This window comes from Danio aesculapii, chromosome 4, assembly GCF_903798145.1.
Source record: "Danio aesculapii chromosome 4, fDanAes4.1, whole genome shotgun sequence".
Classification (NCBI taxonomy): domain Eukaryota; kingdom Metazoa; phylum Chordata; class Actinopteri; order Cypriniformes; family Danionidae; genus Danio; species Danio aesculapii.
In genome coordinates, this window is record NC_079438.1 from 32,051,105 (window position 1) to 32,076,628 (window position 25,524).

General features: G+C 41.5%; 2 protein-coding genes across 2 annotated transcripts; both read right to left on the minus strand.

Annotated features, from left to right (window-relative positions):
- Window positions 1-11,717: 11,717 nt before the first annotated feature.
- LOC130223511 (basic salivary proline-rich protein 2-like) lies at window positions 11,718-13,001 on the minus strand. The gene has a single exon (XM_056456353.1). The coding sequence runs from the start codon at window positions 12,999-13,001 to the stop codon at window positions 11,718-11,720; it is 1,284 nt and encodes a 427-aa protein (XP_056312328.1).
- Window positions 13,002-15,972: 2,971 nt separating this feature from the next.
- LOC130223512 (basic salivary proline-rich protein 2-like) lies at window positions 15,973-17,052 on the minus strand. Its single transcript, XM_056456354.1, has one exon. It carries the CDS (start codon window positions 17,050-17,052, stop codon window positions 15,973-15,975), a length of 1,080 nt encoding a protein of 359 aa, XP_056312329.1.
- Between the last annotated feature and the right edge of the window lie 8,472 nt (window positions 17,053-25,524).

The following is a 25,524-nucleotide window of genomic DNA, read 5'->3' on the forward strand; positions in this document are numbered from 1 at the left end:
CTGTATTTTGCTCTGTCTGTATTTTGCACTATAGTTGTACTTGCACTGTCTGTATTTTGCACTGTCTGGAGCCAGCACCTAAGCTCTTCACTCATCACAGCACATGTGCTGCTGATGATGTGACAATAAAAGTGATTTGATTTCATTCTATTGTCCTGGTCGTAAGGATGTGTAGAGGCTCTATTTATCAATGTTAAAAGACTTGTGCAGCTGTATCCAGACATACAAGCAGCCTTCCTGGACCCACAAGACAAAGGGCTCTAGAGCAGGACAGACAGGTAATGTACAGTGGCTAGGCTAGAATTTTATACTTGGGTGGCCAGAGAGTGGCTGCCGGTATTTTGGGGGGTCCACACAAATACACTATGTTAAGCTATACTCATACACTGAAAAAAACTAAATGAAAGAATTAATTAGTCTGTTGAACACAAAATATATAAATACAGACTAGTAATGTTAAGTTGTGGAACACTGACAGATTAGTTAAATACTATATCCTTTACTTGAGACCGGCCGCATATAAACTGCATATGCGGCAGGTAACAGACACTGTATATTATCACCTTAATACTTAAGCTTTCTTTAAAAATATTTTTGTGTAACTGAACTGAATTTTACTAGAACTACACCAGCATTCCCAGACTAACTTTTTGCACATGTTCGCCTAAAATGTTTGACGACATTGCGTTTAACGCCGCAATTTTACATGTGCATTTTTTTTAAATCACTATCCATATAGGCAATATTGACTTGTAAATGATTAACAAAAAATCTGGTCAACATAAACTTTTTTATTTAAAGCACAATTATACAAAAAAGTAACTTACTACCGTCCTTCACTATCTCTTGATTAAAAATGCATCTTAATGGTTTAACGGTCAATATGAGCATCCCTAGTATACAGTGCATCTAGAAAGTATTCATAGCGCTTCACTTTCTCCTCTTTTTTTTTTTTTTTTTGTTACAGCCTTATTCCTAAATGGATTAAATTAATTTATTTCCTTAAAATTCTAAACTCAATACCCAATACTGAAAATGTGAAAGAGTTTTTTGAAAGTGTTGCAAATTTATTAAAAATAAAACACCAGGAAAATCACATGTACATAAGTATTTACAGCGCATTCTGTTTCCACTGATCATTCTTGAGATGTTTCAGCAGCTTAATTGGAGTTCACCTGTGGTAAATTCAGTTGTCTATATAAGGTCCCAGGGTTGACAGTGCATGTCAAAGCACAAACCAAGCATGAAGACAAAGGCAAAATTGTCTGTAGACCTCTAAGACAGTATTGTCTGGAGGCACAAGGCTGGGGAAGGTCACAGAAAAATGTCTGCTGCTCTGAAAGTTCCAATGAGCACAGTGACCTCCATCATCCGTAAGTGAAAGATGTTTGGAACCACCAGGACTCTTCCTAGAGCTGGCCAGCCATCTAAGCTGAGTGATCGGGGAAGAAGGGCCTTAGTCAGGGAGGTGATCAATAAGCCGATGGTCACTCTGTCTGAGCTCCAGCGTTCTTCTGTGGAGACAGGAGAACCTTACAGAAGGACAACCAATTGTGCATTAATCCACCAATCAGGCCTGTATGGTAGAGTGGCCAGACAGAAGCCAATCCCTGCCTGGAAGTTACCAAAAGGCATCTGAAGGACTCTCAGACCATAAGAAACTAAATTCTCTGGTCTGATGAGACTCAAACTGAACTATTTGGAGTGAATGCCAGGCGTTACGTTTGGAGAAAATCAGGCACCGCTCATCACCAGGCTAATACCATCCCTACAGTGAAGCATGGTGGTGGGGATGTTTTTCAGCAGCAGGAACTGGAAGACTAGTCAGGATAGAGGGAAAGATAAATGCAGCAATGTACAGAGACATCCTGAATGAAAGCCTGCTTCAGAGGGCTCTTGACCTCAGACTGGGGCGACGCTTCATCTTCCAGCAGAACAATCTCCCAAAGCACACTGCCAAAATATCAATGGAGTGCCTTCACGACAACTCTATGAATGTCCTTGAGTGGCTCAGCCAGAGCCCAGATTTAAATCCTATTGAACATCTCTGGAGAGATCTGAAAATGGCTGTACACTGTTGCTTTCCATCCAACCTGATTAAGAGGTACTGCAAAGAGGAATGGGCAAAAGTTCGCAAAGACAGGTGTGCCAAGCTTGTGGCATCATATTCAAAAAAACTTGAGGTTGTAATAGCTGCCAAAGGTGCGTCAACAAAGTATTAGGCAAAGACTGTGAATACTGATGTACATGTGATTTTTCAGGTTTTTTATTTTGAATAAATTTGCAACAATTTCAAAAAACTCTATTTCCACATTTTCATTATAGGGGATTTTGTGTAGAATGTTGAGGAAATAAATGAATTTAATCCATTTTGGAATAAGGCTGTAACATAAAAAAATGTGGAAAGAGTGAAGCGCTATGAATACTTTCCAGATGCACTGTATATGTTTTTTACGTGTTATCAAAGACTTCATTAAAAATAGGCCAACATTATCTACAGCAGCAAAGACCCTCCACATCAAAAGCTACTGGTCAACTTACGATTCAGCAAACATCTGCAAAACAAATTGCTTATACTTATGCCTTTACAAGAAATCAGTGTTTTTGAAACTAATGAAGATCGTACCATTTAATTCAATTATTATTTAGCCTGGCATGTTTACTGTTCCAAAATATTTGAAATGTTTCTTAAAATAAAACATATTGTGTTAAATGGGGAAAAAGCAGCTGTTTTTACCCAGATATTTAAAAGAACATATTTTAGAGTAGTAATCACAATCCCGTGAAACTGATATTTTTAATCTAAGGTTATCATACCATAAGAATGTTATACCTGCCCATGCCTAGCCAGTTATTAAAAGCATTCAGTCAGAGTTTTCGTTTTGTAGCCAATTCTAAATTTAGGTGAAAATTTTTAGTGCAGCCCTCAATATTTTATTCTTTTTATTCAGTTGGCCTATATTCTGTCTTTCTATGTTCTTGTAAACGCTGCTGTGCATGAAAATTTGACGCTATATCCAGGTTCTGTTGTTAATACTGTATGCTGTTGTTTGCACATCGTAAAATGAATCAATATTTAAAAAATCAATATTTAATGTGTCAGACACAAAATAAACACGTCAATTCATTTATATTAATCTGATCCCTTAACAGTTAATATTCGTATAACGAGCAGCAGTTGTCATTTGGGTAAATTAACCATTTGAACATGCTTAGTTTGGGATACGTTGTGTCATTAAATTGTACATTTCTATTCTGTTATCTCAGCAGTAGTACAATGGTTTTATATTCTTTTTGTCTGCATTTTAAATCTGCTTTAGCTTTTTTCGTTCTTATTAACCTGGAAATATATATATATATATATATATATATATATATATATATATATATATATATATATATATATATATATATATATATATATATATATATTGGCTTTGTGACAAATTGCTTATTTTATCCCTAGATTGGTCTATGCTGATGGTCTGCTGACCATTCTGCTGAGTTGAAAGGATCCTCATGCCAGACAACCTCTCCAAAGTACAATAGGACGAGTAAGTAAAATCTCAAACTACTGATTTACAGGTTTTGAGTTGGTATGGTAAAGTCTCTTCTGACAGCGTCACCTTTGTTTGTTTATTTAATACAGTCAAACAATAATACTGTGAAATTAATATAATGTATATAATAGTGTCACATGATCCTTCAGAAAAAATATTCCAATGTACCGATTCTCTGCTCAAGCTGGTTATTTTAAATATTTCAAATAAACTTAATATTTTTCAGGATTCTTGATGTATGAAAAGTTTATTTTTAAAAGCATAGTATTTATTTGAAACAAAAATGTTTGCTCTTTAATGATTGATAACAATCAGACATGTTTCTTTAGCACTAGAAGAATTTATGCAAAAAAGTATTCTCACTGAGCGTTGTCCAACCATGGTCCAATACTCATTTAAGTTTTCAAATAAGCCTAAAAGACTTGATTAGCTGCATCAGGGGCATTTAATTAGAGAGTTTTATCTATAATGCATCTCCGGTAAATAGATATCCAGATGCATTAAATATCATGTAACCCTTAAAGCATTATTAAGCTAAATATCTTTTTTTATTTGTTACATGTATATAGGCTATACATTTTTGGAATTTCATACGCTCACAAATCTGTCCTTTATGTTAGCTTATTCTTTATGTTAATGTTTACAGCTACCCTGTCTCCAGGGTTTCTATCAAAAAGTGTTTGCCATTTTTGCAATATTAAAGGGAAAAGTAATGTTAAAATCACTACAAAGATTAAAGTGAATTGCACTTTTTTCCTATTTAAACCTAGTTAAATTTGCATATAATGTGGTATCTGAAAATCGGATATCTGTTTAGATACACATTTATACTAACAAAATGATGATAAAACCAAAAAACGTTCATTATAATTTCACAGGGAATTTAACTTTCAAATGGTTTTTCTGAAAACAATAGTGCACAAACACACATGCTTATCTTTCTCCTTTTGGTTTCTTGCTTTATTTTAGGGCTCCCACTCCAAGGTTTAGATTTGGCTACTGCAGTCCCGGTTTGGGTCCAGCCTCACTTGTGAAGACTAAAGATGAAGACAACATACAAGAACACTTTAGATCATGGCGACAGACTTTTTATTCCACCTATACTGTAAATACCCTTTTATGTGTAAACAACATTCCACAAGATAAAACAAAATTAAATGACAGGTTTATTTATTTATTTATATATATATATATATATATATATATATATATATATATATATATATATATATATATATATATATATATATATATATATATATACAGCAATATTAGCCCCACTTGGAATTTTTTTTCTTTTTTAAATATTTCCCAAATGATGTAGCACGGAAATTTTCACAGTATTTTCTCTAATATTTTTTCTTCTGGAGAAAGTCTTATTTGTTTTATTTCGGCTAGAATAAAAGCAGTTTTTAATAAAAAAAAAAAAAAAAAATTTAAGGTCAAAATTATTAACCCCTTTAAGCGATATATTTTTCGATAGTCTAAAGAACAAACCATCATTGTACAATAACTTGCCTAATTACCCTAACCTGCCTAGTTAACCTAATTAACCTAGTTAGGCCTTTAAGCTGTATATGAGTGTCTTGAAAAATATCCAGTCTAATATTATTTACTGTCATCATGGCAAAGATAAACGTAATCAGTTATTAGAAATGAGTGATTAAAACTATTATGATTAGAAATGTGTTGAAGAAATATCTCAGTTAAACAGAAATTGGGGAAAAAATAAACAGGGGGGCTAATGATTCAGGGGGCTAATAATTCTGACTTCAACTGTATGTGTGTATATATATATATATATATATATATATATATATATATATATATATATATATATATAATGACAAAATCTGTTGTGTCGTGCATCAGAGTTTTCTTGAAAAATGAACTGGTTATCTCTGAGAAAGAATTGTTATTTTATGTTATTAACGTGTAATTAGTTCAGAGGAGATTGCAAATTGTTGAATGCTATTTTTAAAAATTGTTTTTAACAGAACACGTCTACAGACTTTAATAAGATTTTACCAGGAATTTTAATTTGTATGATTTTATTTACTCCTGTAAATATTGTTTGCTTGGTGTTTATTTACTCTTTAATAATTGAATCTCATTTTTTGCCCTGAAGAAAGTCTTTACTGTAACATAACTGTTAGATACTGAACACATGACCGGTATTATCTTATATTTTAAAATTATAATCTTGGAAAACATGCATTTTCTTTAACACTATTTAAAAATTTATTAAGAAGCTATTTGAGAAATGTGCTTACACAAGTTATGTGTAAAACTGTAGCCACCATGAGTGTACATGTTTTTAAGTACTTGTAAATATTACTATGGTTTTATTGTAAATGCTATAATGGATTTTGTATTTAAAATCTGTATTGCACCAGTAGTTCAGCTATGGTTATAATACAACTGTTTGGTTTTGTTTTAAACGTGGTAAAGCATGGTTATGTGTGATAAAAGTATGTTAATCTATTTGTGTGTTTGTGAAAATAGTAATAAATCTTCAACTGTTATTGAGAGTGGTGTTTCGTTTGTATTATAAACCAGCAGGAGCTGCAGCTGGTGGTCCATAAGTATGAGCAAAACCTGTGAACTGCGCCGGTATTTCCGGTTACATCGGCCGGACTGTGTTTCTGATCATATGCCGACGTTGCCAATTAGCAAACGCTCCCTGAGCGACATGCGCCGATGGAATTTTGAAAATCGGCACGATGTCGGCCAATGTATGTGTGCTGTCCGGGTAAGAAACCCAAAATTTTAATCTTTTCATCATATACTTTAATTAAACATTTCAAAGCTTGAAAATATTGTTTAAAAATGGACAAAAGTGTTTCTATGGCCTTAAAAGTATGTGGTGGTTTTGCCAGTGCTATTGAAAATAATTCATTGTCATGAAAGGAAAAATCGACTATACTTTGTTAGTGCAAATTCTTATATGTAGCCTTGTGATTTAAGCAATTAAACCATTTAAATAGTATACAACCATTTTATACTTAAAAAGGGCCATAATGAAAATATTTTTTTTCAAAAGTAATTAACTAGTATTAAGAGTAGTTTTTTAAAAGAGTAATTTGTAAAATATTAGTATTATTTTCTAAAACTTTATTTTAAAATTATTTTAAAAATTATTTAAAAATTATTTTAGCAGTGTAATTGTATTATAACTTGAGTACAAATATTCGGTTCTCTTTCCATCTGTGAGAGAACGTCAACAAATAAATAAAAATAATTAACAAGCACATTTAGTGCAGGTTTATTATATTATTAATATATGATTAATTAATTATTATATTATTATTAATAGTAATAATGGCCTTTTTTTTTTGTATAAATCGATAGATAGTTCCTATGCTGTATTTTTTTATAAATTGCTAAGAAGACATTTCAGGTGTTCAATACATTGCATGTCAGTCTTGGTCTATTATATTATTAATATATTATTAATTAATTATTGTATTTTATTAATGTGTTGTTTTTTTTTTTTTGTATAAATCAATAGATAGTTCCTATGCAATTTTTTTTATGGGTTGCTGAGAATACATTTCAGGTGTTCAATACGTTGCGTGTCAGTTTCGAAAATTAAAGTAGGTGCTGGAAAAAGTGCTTAAAAAAACTTGATTTTCATTAGGCTGTATCTGTATGAACCCTGTATGAAATCAGTGTCATATTTTCAATCGTGAGGTGATGGTAAATTAAGTGATGATCAATTGTAAGATCTCTTGGTTGTCAGGTCGTGTGATGTATGTTGCTGAACTGTATTCACATGTTATAAATATAAATACACCACATTTTGAAATTTAACTGCAGTATGTTAATTAAATTTATTTGGCTGTGCTGCGCTCATAGACTTTAGAAAACGGCGCTCATTTGTTTGATTTCTCTTCGAGAAGCTGTGCAAGCCTCAAAAATGTAAGGTCCTTGCACCCTCACTGAGTCCGAAACTGTCGTATTTGTTTTTTCATATTCGTCATTTGGTGGTCAACATTTGTCAAAAACACTCCTCAAAATATTTGTTACGGACTCGAAAAATGCAGAAAATCGAACCATCCAAATTCATTTTTATGACAGACGGAAGTTGCAGAGGCTGCAAACGTATAAAACGTGTGGTCGTATTTATATATCCAAACTGCAATGAACCAGCTTTGGGGGGCCCAGCTTGCAAAAGGTTGAGAACCCCTGCCCTAGATAATAACAAAATGATTTCAGCAATTAGTTTTTTAAAACATTATTATTAGTATTGCTAAATAATTCCAATGCATTTGTTGTGAATCATAAAAAAATTAGAGAAGAGAAATAACCATACAATTACACAAACCTGATGCACCCCAAACCTTCTGAAAAATTTTGTCGTAAGATGACCTGCTTTTCATTTCACTCCTCAGTCTTGTTATGAGGTCCATCTTTGATACCTTGTTACCTAATCCACAAGACCCGCATAACCATCAGACAGCACTAACCTAAAACATAATATTTAAAATAATAGTAATAAATACTAATAATAACAACAACAACAACAAATCCACTAATAAAAAAAAGCTAACTTGAAATAATTGAAAATGCAGTTAGTACTATCACAATACTAAAAGTTGTCAGAAAAGGTCACATTCAGTTTCATCAGCTCATCAATTTGCCTCTCCACAGTAACTGGAGGTTAAGATACTGGATTAAAGGTTTATGGCTGAACTTTCTCCCATTCTGTATTCAAGACAGTTCCAGACTTCCTGGAGTTAACTCCAATCCAGGGTGCCCAAAGGTGAAAATTTGGTTCAACAGCAAATGAATTGTGGTTTCCACCTGTAAAAACAACCAACAATAATAAAAAATAATACTATAATTAGTATCATTATAACAAATATACTTTTACTTAAAAAAAAGTAAACATTTTAGCTTAAGAAAAGATAAATATATCTGAACTGTTTGCTTAGTACATCTACTAAACTGAATGCACCAAAGACAAAATAAACAAACTTACATGGCACAAGACCTCTTGCAATAATTTCCAATCTCAGGGAATTCCAAAACCCCTCCACATCTACAAGTCCATCATTTTTCAGTTTCACTTACTACAAAAAAGGTAGTTAGGTAGATGGATAGTTAGGTAGGACGGACGAATTGATACTTTTTTTTTTTAATTAAACAATGAAGACAGAGAGACAGATAATTCAAACATTAAAATTCAAACAGTTATCATACCTGGCCTGGCATACTAAAAACTCCTTTTCTATGTGCATCCATGATAACAACAGATGGATGGAATCCACACTTTAAGCAGTAAAACTGATAATTGTGGTCAGTCAAGGCTTCAAAGTGCAGATAAGCACAAAGCACAGTATTGCTGCTTGGATAATGCATTCCAGTAGATACAGAAAGAGCTTTACAGACTTGTTCAACTGCAGTGTGAGACTAAAAGAGAAAATTACATATATTGTTCATTGCGTGTTGTGAGGCATGATGGAGCTAAACTATGCAGAACAGCTGTCCTTTAGATGTCTGGACACCCCAGGATATGTGAATCCCTCTACTATACCTGTAGAAAACTTCTAAGCAGCAGACAAAATTTCACACTTAGTATGATGTGGTCATCATAATTATGCAGACCAGAGTTCCATTCTTGGTAGCGATATGAAAGGCCACACACTGGGCATTTCTTGCAATATGTTTCAACATCTAAAAAAAAGCAAACAAGCATGCAGTTAATAGTAAATACATTAAATACTCATTGAAATTATTTGCTTCTAGCAAACAAATTCCAACCTTAGATTATTCCTATTGTGACAATTTTGGCTTTCTTCAAGATGAGCAAAGGGTCACTGAGTGGTACTTTTTCACAACGAGCAGAGCATTTTGTTTGGAACAAGTACTTTTGGGAACTCCTTTTCACATAAACTTGTTGTTGATAAAGGAAGGGAAGATGGTATTGCTTTTATGGTGAAAATGTACTGCACCATTTTCTTGAGATTATCATTTGTTGGAGGGTACACGGTGCTCTCAGAATCATCTTTTGCCAAAGAAGAATGATCAGCATCTGCTGGCAATAAAGTCTTTGTAGTCCTCCTCAGTGCTCTTTACTTTTCGGAACCTACGTATTTCGCTTAGATGAAAAAGCAACCACTTGGACACTGCCTTGTGTATGCAGGAGTGCCTCGATCTACTGCAAGGGCAATGCCACGTGTTATTTTTGGCATTATAAAGAACCATGATTCTGCCCAACCGGTTATAAAACAAAACTTTCGGCTCAAATACGGAGATGTAATGCATATGAGATGCACTTCCAATTTCAACATACGATGCAAGACATGTATCTTCTTCCTCTGCTTTTTTTTTTTTTTTTGTGCAAATTTATGCATGTTTCTTGCGATCCTCTGCAAACCATCTCTGGGTGACCATTTTCTGCAAAACCTCTTCCTGTAGAGAAACTTTTGAAGCATCCGATCTGCAATATTTAATTGATTTTAGGTGGGTACACTCACAGGATTGCATACCAGATCTCCTTTTATAATCAATTACCAAATAACAGACATCAACATCGCAAGTCACCTTATGCAAACTGCCCCATGTCTTTTTAATTACATGGACAAGAATGCAAGGGCCTTTTAAAGATTTTGCCAAAGTGAACACACCATTTTTTTCATCAATGCACAGACTCCAAAGACAAGACTGTGCAGTGGTGTCATGCCCAATATTTGAATGAGCTCTTTGGTGGTGTTTTTTAATATTTTTCTTTAAAATACTAATATTGAAGTGTGGACAATTCACCCTTTGCTCCTGCTTTCTTTGAACAACTGTAACCTTGGCGGTCTCTTGGTTTGGAGTGATAGTAGGATGTGCCATTTGCCCGTTTGGAGGAAGTTTCATCTGCTGGTTTAGAGTGCTAGGTGGAGGTGCCATCTGCCGGTTTAGAGTGCTAGGTGGAGTTGCCATTTGCAGATTTAGAGTGCTAAGTGGAGGTGCCATCTGCCGGTTTAGAGTGCTAGGTGGAGGTGCTATCTGCTGGTTTAGAGTGCTAGGTGGAGTTGCCATTTGCAGATTTAGAGTGCTAGGTGGAGATGCAATCTGCTGGTTTAGAGTGCTAGGTGGAGGTGCCATCTGCCGGTTTAGAGTGCTAGGTGGAGGTGCCATCTGCCGGTTTAGAGTGCTAGGTGGAGGTGTCATCTGCCGGTTTAGAGTGCTAGGTGGAGGTGCCATCTGCCGGTTTAGAGTGCTAGGTGGAGGTGCCACATGCCGGTTTAGAGTGCTAGGTGGAGGTGCCATCTGCCGGTTTAGAGTGCTAGGTGGAGGTGCCATCTGCCGGTTTAGAGTGCTAGGTGGAGGTGCCATCTGCCGGTTTAGAGTGCTAGGTGGAGGTGCCACATGCCGGTTTAGAGTGCTAGGTGGAGGTGCAATCTGCTGGTTTAGAGTGCTAGGTGGAGGTGCCATCTGCCGGTTTAGAGTGCTAGGTGGAGGTGCCATTTGCCGATTTAGAGTGCTAGGTGGAGGTGCCATCTCACAGTTTAGAGTGCTAGGTGGAGGTGCCATCTGCCAGTTTAGAGTGCTAGGTGGAGGTGTCATCTGCCGGTTTAGAATGCTAGGTGGAGGTGCCATCTGCCGGTTTAGAGTGCTAGGTGGAGGTGCCACATGCCGGTTTAGAGTGCTAGGTGGAGGTGCAATCTGCTGGTTTAGAGTGCTAGGTGGAGGTGCCATCTGCCGGTTTAGAGTGCTAGGTGGAGGTGCCATCTGCCGGTTTAGAGTGCTAGATGGAGGTGCCATTTGCTGGTTTAAAGTGCTAGGTGGAGGTGCCATTTGCCGATTTAGAGTGCTAGGTGGAGGTGCCATCTCACAGTTTAGAGTGCTAGGTGGAGGTGCCATCTGCCAGTTTAGAGTGCTAGGTGGAGGTGTCATCTGCCGTTTTAGAGTGCTAGGTGGAGGTGCCATCTGCCGGTTTAGAGTGCTAGGTGGAGGTGCCACATGCCGGTTTAGAGTGCTAGGTGGAGGTGCCATTTGCTAGTTTAGAGTGCTAGGTGGAGGTGCCATTTGCCGGTTTAGAGTGCTAGGTGGAGGTGCCATCTGCCGGTTTAGAGTGCTAGGTGGAGGTGCCATTTGCTAGTTTAGAGTGCTAGGTGGAGGTGCCATTTGCTAGTTTAGAGTGCTAGGTGGAGGTGCCATTTGCTAGTTTAGAGTGCTAGGTGGAGGTGCCATTTGCCGGTTTAGAGTGCTAGGTGGAGGTACCATTTGCCGATTTAGAGTGCTAGGTGGAGGTGCCATCTGCCAGTATAGAGTGATAGGTGGAGGTGCCATCACACTGTTTCGAGTGCTAGGTGGAGGTGCCATCTCACTGTTTAGAGTGCTAGGTGAAGGTGCCATTTGCCGATTTAGAGTGCTAGGTGGAGGTGCCATTTGCTGGTTTAGAGTGCTAGGTGGAGGTGCCATCTGCCGGTTTAGAGTGCTAGATGGAGGTGCCATTTGCTGGTTTAGAGTGCAAGGTGGAGGTGCCATTTGCCGATTTAGAGTGCTAGGTGGAGTTGCCATCTCACGGTTTAAAGTGCTAGCTGGAGGTGCCATCTCACTGTTAAGAGTGCTAGGTGGAGGTGCCATCTCATGGTTTAGAGTGCTAGATGGAGGTGCCATCTCACGGTTTACAGTGCTAGGTGGAGGTGCCATTTGCTGGTTTAGAGTGCTAGGTGGAGGTGCCATTTCACTGTTTATAGTGCTAGGTGGAGATGCCATCTCACTGTTTAGAGTGCTAGGTGGAGGTGCCATCTCACTGTTTAGAGTGCTAGGTGGAGGTGCCATCTCACTGTTTAGAGTGCTAGGTGGAGGTGCCATCTCACAGTTTAGAGTGCTAGGTGGAGGTGCCATCTCACGGTTTAGAGTGCTAGGTGGAGGTGCTATTTGCTGGTTTAGAATGCTAGGTGGAGCTGCCATCTTACGGTTTAGAGTGCTAGGTGGAGGTGCCATTTGCTGGTTTAGAGTGTTAGGTGGAGGTGCCATCTCACGATTTACAGTGCTAGTTGGAGGTCCCATCTGCCAGTTTAGCGTGCTAGGTGGAGGTGCTATCTCACGGTTTAGAGTGCTAGGTGGAGGTGCCATTTGCTGGTTTAGAGTGTTAGGTGGAGGTGCCCTCTCACGATTTACAGTGCTAGGTGGAGGTCCCATCTGCCAGTTTGGCTTGCTAGGTGGATGTGCCATTTGCCGCTTTAGAGTGCTAGATTGAGGTGCCATCTCACGGTTTAAAGTGCTAGGTGGAGGTGCCTTCTCACTGTTTAGAGTGCTAGCTGGAGGTGCCATCTCACTGTTAAGAGTGCTATTTGGAGGTGCCATCTCATGGTTTACAGTGTTAGGTGGAGGTGCCATTTGCTGGTTTAGAGTGATAGGTGGAGGTGCCATTTCACTGTTTATAGTGCTAGGTGGAGGTGCCATTTCACGGTTTAGAGTGCTAGGTTGAGGTGCCATCGCACGGTTTACAGTGCTAGGTGGAGGTGCCGTCTCACTGTTTAGAGTGCTAGGCGGTGGTGCCGTCTGACTGTTTGGAGTGCTAGGTGGAGGTTCTAGTTCTAGAAATGTGGTCAGAGAAGTTCAGTTGGTCATCAATCGTAACTCCAAGGCTTTTTACCATTTTGGATGCAGTGATGGTTGCTCCATCCATCTGGATTGAAAAGTTATGGTGAAGAGTCGGGTTGGCAGAAACTTCAAGCATTTCCGTTTTCATGAGGTTAAGCTGGAGATGATGATCTTTCATCCAGAGTGAAATGTCTGACAGGCAGGCTGAAATGCGAGCTGGAACCGAGGGATCATCAGGGTGAAAAGAGAGGTATAGCTGGGTGTCGTCAGCATAGCAGTGGTAGGAAAAACCATGTTTCTGGATGACTGTTCCTAAAGATGCCGTGTAGATAGAGAAGAGAAGTGGCCCAAGCACAGAGCCCTGAGGTACCCCAGTGTATAGATGCTGTAGGTTGGACACCTCTCCCCTCCACGACACCCTGAATGACCTGTCCGAGAGGTAGGAACTGAACCATTGAATAACAGTGCCTGTGACGCCCAGTGACTCAAGCGTAGATAGCAGGATCTGGTGGTTTACAGTGTCAAAAGCAGCTGATAAATCCAGCAAGATGAGGACAGATGATTTAGAGTCTGCTTTAGCCAGTCTGAGATCCTCCATGACCGAGAGCAGGGCAGTCTCAGTTGAGTGGCCTTTCTTAAAGCCAGATTGCTTGTTGTCCATGAGGTTGTTTTGAGTAAGAAAGTCTAGGATTTGATTGAACACTACTTTCTCCAAAATCTTGGCCATGAATGGAAGCAGGGATACCGGTCGGTAGTTTTCAAGTAGCGTTTGATCCAGGTTGGGTTTCTTTAGCAGAGGGGTTACCCTAGCCTGCTTAAATGAAGTAGGGAATAGACCAGAGTCAAGAGATGTGTTAATTATGTGAGTCAGTGTTGGTATGACTGCAGGAGAAATGGCTTGCAGGAGAAGAGAGGGAATGGGATCTAGCGGACAGGTGGTTGCATGGCTTGATAGCACGAGATTGGACACCTCAGACTCAGAGAGCTGGGAGAAAGAGGTGAGTGTGTGTGGTGTTGGTGGTGTATCTTGCGTGTTTGTTGTAGGTGCAGCAAATTGAGCACTGATTTTTGCAGTTTTGGTGCAAAAGAATGTAGCAAAGTCATCAGTAGTGAGTGTGGAGGATGCGGGTGGAGGAGGAGGATAGAGGAGGGAGGAAAATGTTTTAAAAAGCAAGCGAGGATTGGTGGCACTGTTGACTTTCTGACGGAAGTATGTCTGCTTTGCAGAAGTAACCTCAGTCGAGAAAGAAGACAGAAGAGTTTGGTATGTTATGAGCTGTTCAGGATTTTTAGTTTTTCGCCAACTTCTCTCAGCAGCCCGAAGTTTTGAGCGATGCTCACGGAGAACATCAGAGAGCCAGGGTGCAGGAGGACTGGCCCGAGTTGGTCTGGATGTAAGAGGACATAGTCTGTCTAGACATGATGTTAGCGTGGAGCAGAGTGTATCAGTGGCACTGTTCGTATCAAGTGCAGAGAGTTTGCAAGATGGAGGAAGAGAGTTAGAAACAATGGTGGATAGTCTATTGGATGAGAGAGAGCGTAGGTTTCTGCGAAAGGCAACTAGAGTTGGAGTGTGAGGCGGCTCAGGAGTAATGTGGATGTTGAGAGAGAGAAGGAAGTGATCCGATGTTTGTAGTGGAGTTACTAGTGTTTGATCAGCGAGGCAATGTCGAGTGTAAATAAGGTCTAGTTGATTACCTGATTTGTGAGTAGCAGAAGTAGGTGCTCTTTTGAGGTCGAAAGATGCAAGCAGAGTCTGGAAGTCAGCAGCTTGAGGTCTTTCAATGTGGATGTTGAAGTCACCTAGCACAAGGGAGTGTCATAATCAGAAAAAGATGAGAGAAGAATATCCAGTTCATCTAAGAAGTGACCTAATGTACGCGGTGGGCGGTAGATGACAACCACATTTATGCGAAAGGGGTGGATAATGGTGACTGCATGGAATTCAAAAGAGCTGATTTTTGGCAGGGACGGTCTTTGAGTGAATTTCCATTCTTTGGAAATCAGTAGTCCAGTCCCACCCCCTCTCCCTGTCTGACGAGGAGTGTGGGAAAGAGAGAAATTAGTAGAAAGAGCTGCATGTGTAGCAGTGTCCTCCGGTCTCAACCAGGTTTCAGTTAGAGCCATGAGACTAAAGTCAGAATGAGTGGCTATGGAGGTAATAAAATCTGCTTTGTTAACAGCAGATTGACAATTCCAGAGGCCCACAGAGAGAGAGAGTTGTGAAATAGAGGATACATGAATTGATCGAAGGTTGTGAGGGTTGCGCCTGCAGCGTACCTCCCGTGCTCTGCGAGTATTAGTAACAACAGGAATTAGTAAACACATAATAAAGTGCAAGGAAAACAATAATGAGTGCAGAGAAAAGGAAAAAAAAAAATAAAGTAAGAAGTACTCAAGTGCTTTGTCGGTGTCCTTGCTCGGTGGAGTCGCGCAGGTAGAGTCGATGGTCTTTACACTCGTCGGTCTTCACACGAGGCGGGCTTCACACGAGGCGGGCTTCACACGAAGCTGCCGCGACCGCTGCCGCGGTGATACTAGTTGCTTATATACACCCCCGAGCGCTTTGCTAATTGAGTTCAGCTGGACACGCCTCGAAGTTAAAAAACACGCAAAAATTGCAGCGGCGGGGGCGCGAAAAACCTCCCGCTCGGCACACAAGCTCTTACAGTAAACAAAGGAAACAGTGGCTAAAGTGCTAGAGTGCTAGGTGGAGGTGCCATCTCACTGTTTAGAGTGCTAGGTGGAGGTGCCATCTCACGGTTTAAAGTGCTAGCTGGAGGTGCCATCTCACTGTTTAGAGTGCTAGGTAGAGGTGCCATCTCACAGTTTAGAGTGCTAAGTGGAGGTGCCATCTCACGGTTTACAGTGCTAGGTGGAGGTACCATTTCTGGTTTAGAATGCTAGGTGGAGGTGCCATCTCACGGTTTAGAGTGCTAGGTGGAGGTGCCATTTGCTGGTTTAGAGTGTTAGGTGGAGGTGCCATCTCACGATTTACAGTGCTAGGTGGAGGTCCCATCTGCCAGTTTAGCGTGCTAGGTTGAGGTGCCATCTCACGGTTTAAAGTGCTAGCTGGAGGTGCCATCTCACTGTTAAGAGTGCTAGGTGGAGGTGCCATCTCATGGTTTAGAGTGCTAGATGGAGGTGCCATCTCACGGTTTACAGTGTTAGGTGGAGGTGCCATTTGCTGGTTTAGAGTGCTAGGTGGAGGTGCCATTTCACTGTTTACAGTGCTAGGTGGAGGTGCCATCTCACTGTTTAAAATGCTAGGTGGAGGTGCCATTTCACGGTTTAGAGTGCTAGGTGGTGGTGCCGTCTGACTGTTTAGAGTGCTAGGTGGAGGTGCCATCTCACGGTTTGGAGTTCTAGATGGAGGTGCCATTTCACGGTTTAAAGTGCTAGCTGGAGGTGCCATCTCACTGTTAAGAGTGCTAGGTGGAGGTGCCATCTCACGGTTTGGAGTTCTAGATGGAGGTGCCATCTCACGGTTTACAGTGCTTGGTGGAGGTGCCATCTCACTGTTTATAGTGCTAGGTGGAGGTGCCATCTCACTGTTTACAGAGCTAGGTGGTGGTGCCATTTGCCGGTTTAGAGTGCTAGGTTGAAGTGCCATTTCACTGTTTATAGTGCTAGGTGGAGGTGCCATCTCACGGTTTAAAGTGCTAGGTGGAGGTGCCATCTCACTGTTTAGAGTGCTAGGTGGAGGTGCCATCTCACTGTTTAGAGTGCTAGGTGGAGGTGCCATCTCACGGTTTACAGTGCTTGGTGGAGGTGCCATCTCACTGTTTATAGTGCTAGGTGGAGGTGCCATCTTAAGGTTTAGAGTGCTAGGTGGAGGTGCCATCTCACGGTTTAGAGTGCTAGGTGGAGGTGCCATGTGCTGGTTTAGAGTGTTAGGTGGAGGTGCCATCTCACGGTTTACAGTGCTTGGTGGAGGTGCCATTTGCTAGTTTAGAATGCTAGTTGGAGGTGCCATCTCACTGTTTAGAGTGCTAAGTGGAGGTGCCATCTCACGGTTTAGAGTGCTAGGTGGAGGTGCCATTTGCTGGTTTAGAGTGTTAGGTGGAGGTGCCATCTCACGATTTACGGTGCTAGGTGGAGGTCCCATCTGCCGGTTTAGAGTGCTAGCTGGAGGTGCCATTTGCCGATTTAGAGTGCTAGATGGAGGTGCCATCTCACGGTTTAAAGTGCTAGGTGGAGGTGCCGTCTCACTGTGTAGAGTGCTAGGTGGAGGTGCCATCTCACGGTTTAAAGTGCTAGCTGGAGGTCCCATCTCACTGTTAAGAGTGCTAGGTTGAGGTGCCATCTCATGGTTTAGAGTGCTAGATGGAGGTGCCATCTCATGGTTTACAGTGCTAGGTGGAGGTGCCATTTGCTGGTTTAGAGTGCTAGTTGGAGGTGCCATCTCACTGTTTAGAGTGCTAGGTGGAGGTGCCATTTTCCGGTTTAGAGTGCTAGGTGGAGGTGCCATCTCATGGTTTATAGTGCTAGGTGGAGGTGCCGTCTCACTGTTTAGAGTGCTAGATGGAGGTGGAGTCTGATGGTTTAGAGTGGTAAGAGGAGTTTCTTGTCGAGCTGTCTTGGTGCAATGAGTGGCAGAATATTTACAAATATTTATGTGCTTGATGAAATCTGACTTTATATATGTATGCTTTTATAATTGTTTTGGAACAGTAGCAGCAGTTATGGTTATAAAAAAGTTATTAAAACCATTTAAAGCATGTTTAAAATAACATTCAAATGTAACAAAAAACTAATCTGACACAAGGAAAATATGCAAATCACATATGACATACAAATTCAGATTTTATATGCATAAAGTGTCATATAGGCAACAAAATTGTAAAATATTGGTTATGTTTTTAACCAACAGAATTTAAAATATGTACATGCATGTTTCAAGAAGGCTGAATCCAGCTTCTTAATTGCAGCGTAGGAACCGTTTATTTGTGTCCCTTTTTATACAACAAAAAAAATGTTGATTAATGAAACTGATATATGGTTGAAAACTGGCTGCCAGCATGAAATTTAATTACATAATTAAATAATTATTAATCATATCTTTTGAGTACAGCATATTTCTGTTTTTACAAAAATATTATCCTTTATGAAAATTCACATAACCCACCTGTGAATAGTGCCTGTGCCTGCCTCTGCAAGGATTCAAGATACAAAATAATAATTTTCATTGCTTCAAGTTTTAAAAGATAATGCAAATGCTTATATTTTATTTGCAAATACTTTAATTTGTATTTGATTTCAGCTGTTCTTTCTGATGCCCACTCCCATAAAGACCTTTCCGGTTTTGTTAAACCTATTGTTTCAACTGTTCAGTTTTACTGACAATGCAGTTTTCATATACCTTATACAAATAAATATTAATCAACAGAATGAGCCCTTGCTGTACTGTACTATGTTGTCTCTAATATTTCACAAGCAGGCTTATAATAATACAGTTGACTGGGCCATTGTAATAAATGTCCAGTTGTGCGTGTAAACAGTCTTTTAGCGGATATTTCTAAAGTGGACATATTTGCTATATTTTGAAATGTTGCATACATGACATTTTATATGTAACATCACAAATGAGCTTGTATGTCATATATGTAATTAGCACGTACATATTGGCATACATCAGATTTCTATGTGGAATTGCTGTTCATGTCATCACATAACGTTATCACCCAAATGATTAATCAGAATCAGTTTTATTGCCAAGTGTGCTTCACACACACAAGGAATTTGTTTTGGCTACAGAAGCTTCCAGTGAACATAAAGTGACAAGTGACAACACAAAATAAATATAAATATGAAAAAATAAAATAAAAAAAAATAAAAATGATAAACATTAAACAGATGCGGTTAGTCAAGAAACCTGCATGTTGAGTTGTATGTACAGATTGTTATACATATACAGGTTATAAAATGCTGTGTACAAGTGCAAATGTAGAAGGTATTGCATTGTATATTGATATAAGGTGCTGTGTACAAGTGCGTATGAGTGTTAGGGAAGCAGACGAACAAACAGGGTGAGTAAATGAAGAGTGATGTTTATTGTGACAGCAGAGCCACACAAGGATAACAATAGTAAGTGAATGGAGTATGGATTGAGCTGATAGTCCTTCTTTGGAGCAGGATGGCTGACAGACACTGAGGGAGACCGAATGCACACACCGGAGTGCTTAAGGGGAAGACAGACTGACGAAACGCACAACTCTGACAGGACACCGGGAACGCTGGACAGACTGGAAGGAAACAGATTAGGTAAGTACAAGAGATGCGTCTAAATGAGAGTAAATACCAGGAGGTACTCTCTATGAGTCCGCTTCGTAGGAACGAGACCGGACAATGAGTGAAGTGAGTTGTGTGCTTATATAGGGAGTTGGAGTGATTGGGTGCAGCTGTGTGTGATTAGTACTCAGGTGATGATGTTCATTGCGTGATGCTGGTGGAAGAGCCTGGCCAATCCGTGACATTACCCCCCTCCCCAGGGCCCGCTCCTGAAGGCCTAAACCTCCGACGCCGTGGTGGTCTACCTCGTCCACGAGGTGCTGGGAACTCTGGGTGATTGGAGTGGAACTCTTCCATAAGTGCGGGATCTGGGGACTCAAGACCTCTCCTCTGGACCATATCCCTCCCAGTTGACGAGGTATTCTAGATGACCACCACGACGCCGGGACCGTAGGATGTCCTTGACTTTATAGATGGACCCTTCTTCCAACATCAGTGGGGGAGGGGGTTCCTCTTCGTGGCCAGACTCTGTGGAGGGAATCAGAGGGTCGTGAAAAGGTTTGAGGAGTGATTCATGGAATGTGGGGTGGATTATGTATTGTGGTGGTAACTGTAACTTATAAGTGACTGGGTTGACCTGTTCCAGGATGGTGAAGGGACCAACAAATCTGGGACTAAGTTTTCGGGAGGGCAGTCGCAAGCGGATGTCTCTGGTGGAGAGCCAGACTTTCTGCCCCGGAGTATAGATAGGACCTGGAATCCTCCTCTTGTCGGACACCTCCTTGGCTCTGCGAACTGCCCTCTGGAGATGGTGATGAGCATTGTCCCAGACCCTCTCGCTCTCCCGGAACCAGTAATCCACTGCGGGGACATCAGAAGGTTCGCCAATCTCAGGGAAAGAGTGGAGGTTGGAAGCCCAGAATGCATTGGAATGGCGTAAGTCCGGTGGTAGGTTGCCGCAGGGAATTCTGGGCGTATTCCGCCCAGCCCAGAAACTGGCTCCAGGAGTTTTGATGACCGTGACAGAAGGTCCTGAGGAACCGCCCCACTTCTTGGATATTCCTCTCTGTCTGGCCGTTGGTCTGTGGATGATAGCTAGACGAGAGGCTGACGGTTACACCTAGGAGTCTGAAGAAGGCTTTCCATAGTCTGGAGATGAATTGGGGTCCTCAATCCAAGACAATATCTTCAGGTAACCCAAAACATCGAAAGACATGGTTGAATAGGTTTTCAGCTGTCTCTAGGGCTGTGGGCAGACCCTTCAAGGGAATCAAACGACAGAATTTTGAGAATCGATCTACAATGACTAAAATGCAGGTATTACCTCCAGATGATGGGAGATCCGTCATGAAGTCAACTCCTAGGTGTGACCAGGGGCGGTTCGGGATGGGCAAGGGATGGAGTTTACCTGCAGGTAGATGGCAAGGGCTCTTTGACATAGCACATTCTCTACAGCCTTGGATGTATCTCCTCACATCCCTTGCCATATTCGGCCACCAAAAGCGTTGGGATAGCAGCGAGAGGGTGTTGTTGGCCCCGGGATGCCCTGTGCCCAGAGATGTATGGCTGGAATGAATGAGATCTACCCGTTGATTTTCAGGCATGAAGCGTCGATTGGGGGACAGCCCGGCGGAGTTCTGGATTCTGGAGTGGCGACTACTGTAGGAGCGGACCATGTGATGGGACAGACAGTAATCTGATCGGGAAGGATCTTGGCTGGGGTCTCAATGGTTTCATGCTGATCGTGAATTCTGGAAAGTGCGTCTGCTCGGATATTTTTTGATCCTGGTCGATATGATATAAAAAAATGAAATCTGGAGAAGAACCAGTGCCCAGTAGGGGTCACAAACGCCGTCTTCCACTCGTCCCCCTCACGTATTCTGACCAGGTTAGAGGCGCTGCGGAGGTCCAACTTGGTGAAAATTTTGGCGGATCTGAGTTGCTCCAGGGCCGCAGGGACGAGAGGAAGGGGATAGCGGAATTTGACGGTTCCTTGATTAAGTACTCTGTAGTCGATACATGGCCGCAACCCTCCATTCTTCTTAGCCACGAAGAAGAAACTTGAGGCAGCGGGTGACGTGGATGGGCGGATATACCCCTGACTCAGAGCCTCCTGAATGTACTCCTCCATGGCCTTAGTTTCTGGAAGGGACAACGGGTAGATCCTACCTCTGGGCATAGGAGCATCTGGAAGCAGGTCTATAGCGCAGTCCCATGGCCGATGTGGAGGTAGCTGGGAAGCTCTCTTGGGGCAAAATACGTCCTCGTATGAGTAGATCTTCGGAATCTGGATGGATCGTTTCTCGACGGGGCTTTAGACTGACGTGACGTAGACTGTTAGGGGTCTCTGAATCTGCAAGGGTAGATCAGGAAAACAGCTGGTGCATTCTTCACCCCATCTCTTGATTTCTCCTGTGCCCCAAGAGAGGATGGGATCATGCTTCACCAGCCACGGGCACCCTAGGATGATATCCATTGATGCACCCTCCAGAACCAGAAATTGAATCTCCTCTTTGTGGAGCAGTCCCACTTGGAGATTGACAGGTTCACATTTACGATGGATACGTGCCTGGGAATGGATATCGCTTGTTATGGGTTGAAACTGGTACACATGCGTCAAGGCTTCGGTGTGGAACTGGAGGCGGCGACAGAGGGCTTGTGAGATGAAATTTCCAGCTGACCCGGAGTCGATAAGGGCCGTGACTGAAACTGAGAGATAGAATGGGTAGTTAACTGAACATTGGTGGTGAGGGGGTGCATTTTTTCAATGGTGGAACTGAACACACTCACCAAGGAGCATACTGGACGAATGGGACAGTCCAGCCTGACATGTCCTTCGGCACCACAGTACAGACACAGACCCCGGGTCAGCCTCCTCTGTCGCTCAGTGTTCGTGAGTCTACCAGATTCGATGATCATTGGTTCTGGTTCTGGAGGGACGACTGGTTCTGGCGGACTGAAAAGAGCTTGAGATATTGGTGTGAGGTCATGCTGGTAGACCTTTAAACGGTCAGAGCATCGAAGAGAATGTTGGATGAATTTTTCCAACCCCATGGTATCGTCGAGGGCGGCCAGTTGTAGTCGAAGATTGGGCTCCAGCCCGAGCTGGTAAGTCATGAGGAGAGATCGCTCATTCCATACACTAGCAGCAGCCAGAGTTCTAAACCAGAGCGCATAATCCTGTGTGGACATGGCTCCCTGTTTGAGGTGGTACAATTGTTCTCCGGTTGCTACTTGTCCATCCGCACGACCAAAGACCTCCTTGAAATACTTCGTAAAGGTATGAATGGAATTCATTACCAGCCCAGCTTGCTGCCAGATGGTCTCAGCCCACCAGAGAGCCGAACCAGAGAGAAGGGAGATGATGAACGCTATCTTCGACCGATCTGTAGTGCTCATGCTGTTTACTGTATTTAGGTCCGGTCTTCTGTAAGGGAAGCAGACGGACAAACAGGGTGAATAAATGTAGAGTGATGTTTATTGTGACAGCAGAGCCACATAAGGATAACAATAGTAAGTGAATGGAGTATGGATTGAGCTGATAGTCCTTCTTTGGAGCAGGATGGCTGACAGACACTGAGGGAGACCGAATGCACACACTAGAGGGCTTGAGGGGAAGACAGACTGACGAAACACACAACTCTGACAGGACACCGGGAACGCTGGACAGACTGGAAGGAAACAGAGATTAGGTAAGTACAAGAGATGCGTCTAAATGAGAGTAAATACCAGGAGGTACTCTCTATGAGTCTGCTTCGTAGGAACGAGACCGGACAATGAGTGAAGTGAGGTGTGTGCTTATATAGGGAGTAGGAGTGATTGGGTGCAGCTGTGTGTGATTAGTACTCAGGTGATGATGCTCGTTGCGTGATGCTGGTGGAAGAGCCTGGCCAATCCGTGACAATGAGAAAGTATTGCACATATTTATTGCACAGTAGGGGAATATTTAACTGTTCATAAGGTAGACAGCTTGAGGAAAGAAACTTTTCCTGTGTCTGGCTGTTTTTGTGCTTGGTGTTCTGAAGCGCCGACCAGACGGTAACAGTTCGAACAGGTAGTGTGCTGGGTGTGAGGCGTCCAGAGTGATTTTGCAGGCCCTTTTACTCACTCTGGAAGAGTACAGTTCTTGAAGTGTAGGAAGGGTTGTGCCAGTGATTCGTTCAGCAGTCCGGACTATTCGCTGTAGTCTACGGAGGTCGGTTTTGGCAGCTAAGCCGAACCAGACGGTGATTGAAGTGCAGAGGATGGATTGGATGACAGCTGAGTAGAACTGTATGAGCAGCTCCTGTGGCAGGTTGAACTTTCTCAGCTGATGAAGGAAGTACAGTCTCTGCTGGGCTTTCTTCACAATAGAGTCTATATGAATGTCCCACTTCAGATCCTGAGAGATGGTGGTGCCCAGGAACCTGAATGACTCTACTGCAGCCACAGTGCTGTTCATGATGGTGATTGGGGGGATGCAGGGGGGTTTCTCCTGAAGTCCACTATCATCTCCACTGTTTTGAGCGTGTTCAGCTCCAGGTTGTTGTATCTGCACCATAACGCCAGCCGCTCCACCTCTTGTCTGTATGCAGACTCGTCACCGTTCTGGATGAGGCCGATAACAGTAGTGTCGTCTGCAAACTTAATGAGTTTGATGGAGGGGTCTTTTGCAGTGCAGTCGTTGGTGTACAGGGAGAAGAGCAGTGGAGAAAGAACACACCCCTGGGGGGCACCAGTGCTGATGGTGCGGCTGTCGGATGTGATTTTGCCCATTCTGACTAGCTGCTGTCTATCTGTCAGAAAGCTTTCTGCTGTCTATTTGTCAGAAAGCTTTCTGTCAGACATAATCTTAAAATGCAAACCACAAAATAATTGGGTACTTACAGTCAGGATGAATTGCACAAATTTTGTGACTCTGCAGATGACTATAAATCATATGAACAGATCTCAAAACATCTGCACAAAAGGGACGCCTATACAAACTACCACTTTGGTACTGTTCAGTATTAATGCCCCTTACTTTTTTGATCCCCCAACTCGATTGGCCAGCGCATTTACCGGAAAGGGAACCTTCAACCAATGAAAAACCTTTAGCCACGCCCTTTACATTTTGGCCCCTCCTACCTTTTATCACGCCCATTTCTCTAGACTGCAGCTACCCCTAACTCAGATTTAGCAACTTTCCAGACCCCCCTAGTGACAAATTTTCAAAAAAGCGACTAGCGACAAATGGAGATTTTTATAGACTGTCATTTGTCCATACTGTACCGTCCCTACTCTTCTCAACGAGCTGCGGGTGATGCGGCAAATGATTTAGCACCGGCAGTGTGACGGCATTTCCCATGTACTGTCAAACCGATCTGCTTCTCCTTTATTTCAACAGTTTAATTTGACCATTAATTCTTTTCTTGTTCACAATCACAGATATTTTAAGTGAGAGTTTCAGAACTTGTCTGAGTTTATTACGTCTGATAGATTACTGCAAATTCACTACACATCTATATTGATATACTTTATTCAAACAGCAATAAATTTAGTTAAATTGACATGCTTACATAAAGCGTAGTACAAATATAAATACTCCTTTATTTACCATAGACTGTTAAACAAACAGAACAGGTAGAACATGATGACGTCTGAAATATGCAAATGAACGTATGACATAATCTAGCAACTTTTAGCTACTTTTTGGGCAGAGCTTAGCGTCTTTTCGTTGAAAATAGTTGGCAACAGTGTCATCATTGAGTCAGAGACTGACGGTTGTACACCTAAAGTTTATTCCTGGGCATGATGTTCATTTGGTGTTTTGAGTTTTCCAAGTGTTAGTATACGACCATAAATTAAGTTTCTCTTCATTTCAATAAGTTTTTAACCATGTTGAAGTGTATTATTTATATACTTATAACCGTATAAGCATGCCCAGACATGCAATGCTTCATGTTCGATCAGGTGATCGTTTAGCTATTTTAGAGCGTGTTAAATGCTTCATATGCCACTATAAATGTTTAAATCTTTAATACTGAAGTATTAATCAATATCATTGTTTTTGTGTTAATGTTTGGCAAATTATTTGTTTAAGACAGCTGGATTCAGTATTACACATATTGCTGCTTAAGTGCTTAATCTAAAGATGCATCATCTTTATTTGTGCAATTTAAAGAGCCCATATTATACATGAAATAGGGTCATATTTAGGTTGTAA

Excerpts from the sequence above, each read along its gene's own strand:
- LOC130223511 (XM_056456353.1), bottom strand. The coding sequence starts at position 13,001 with ATGGCACCTCAACCTAGCACTCTAAACCGTGAAATGGCACCTCCACCT.
- LOC130223512 (XM_056456354.1), bottom strand. The coding sequence starts at position 17,052 with ATGGCACCTCCACCAAGCACTGTAAACCGTGAGATGGCACCTCCACCT.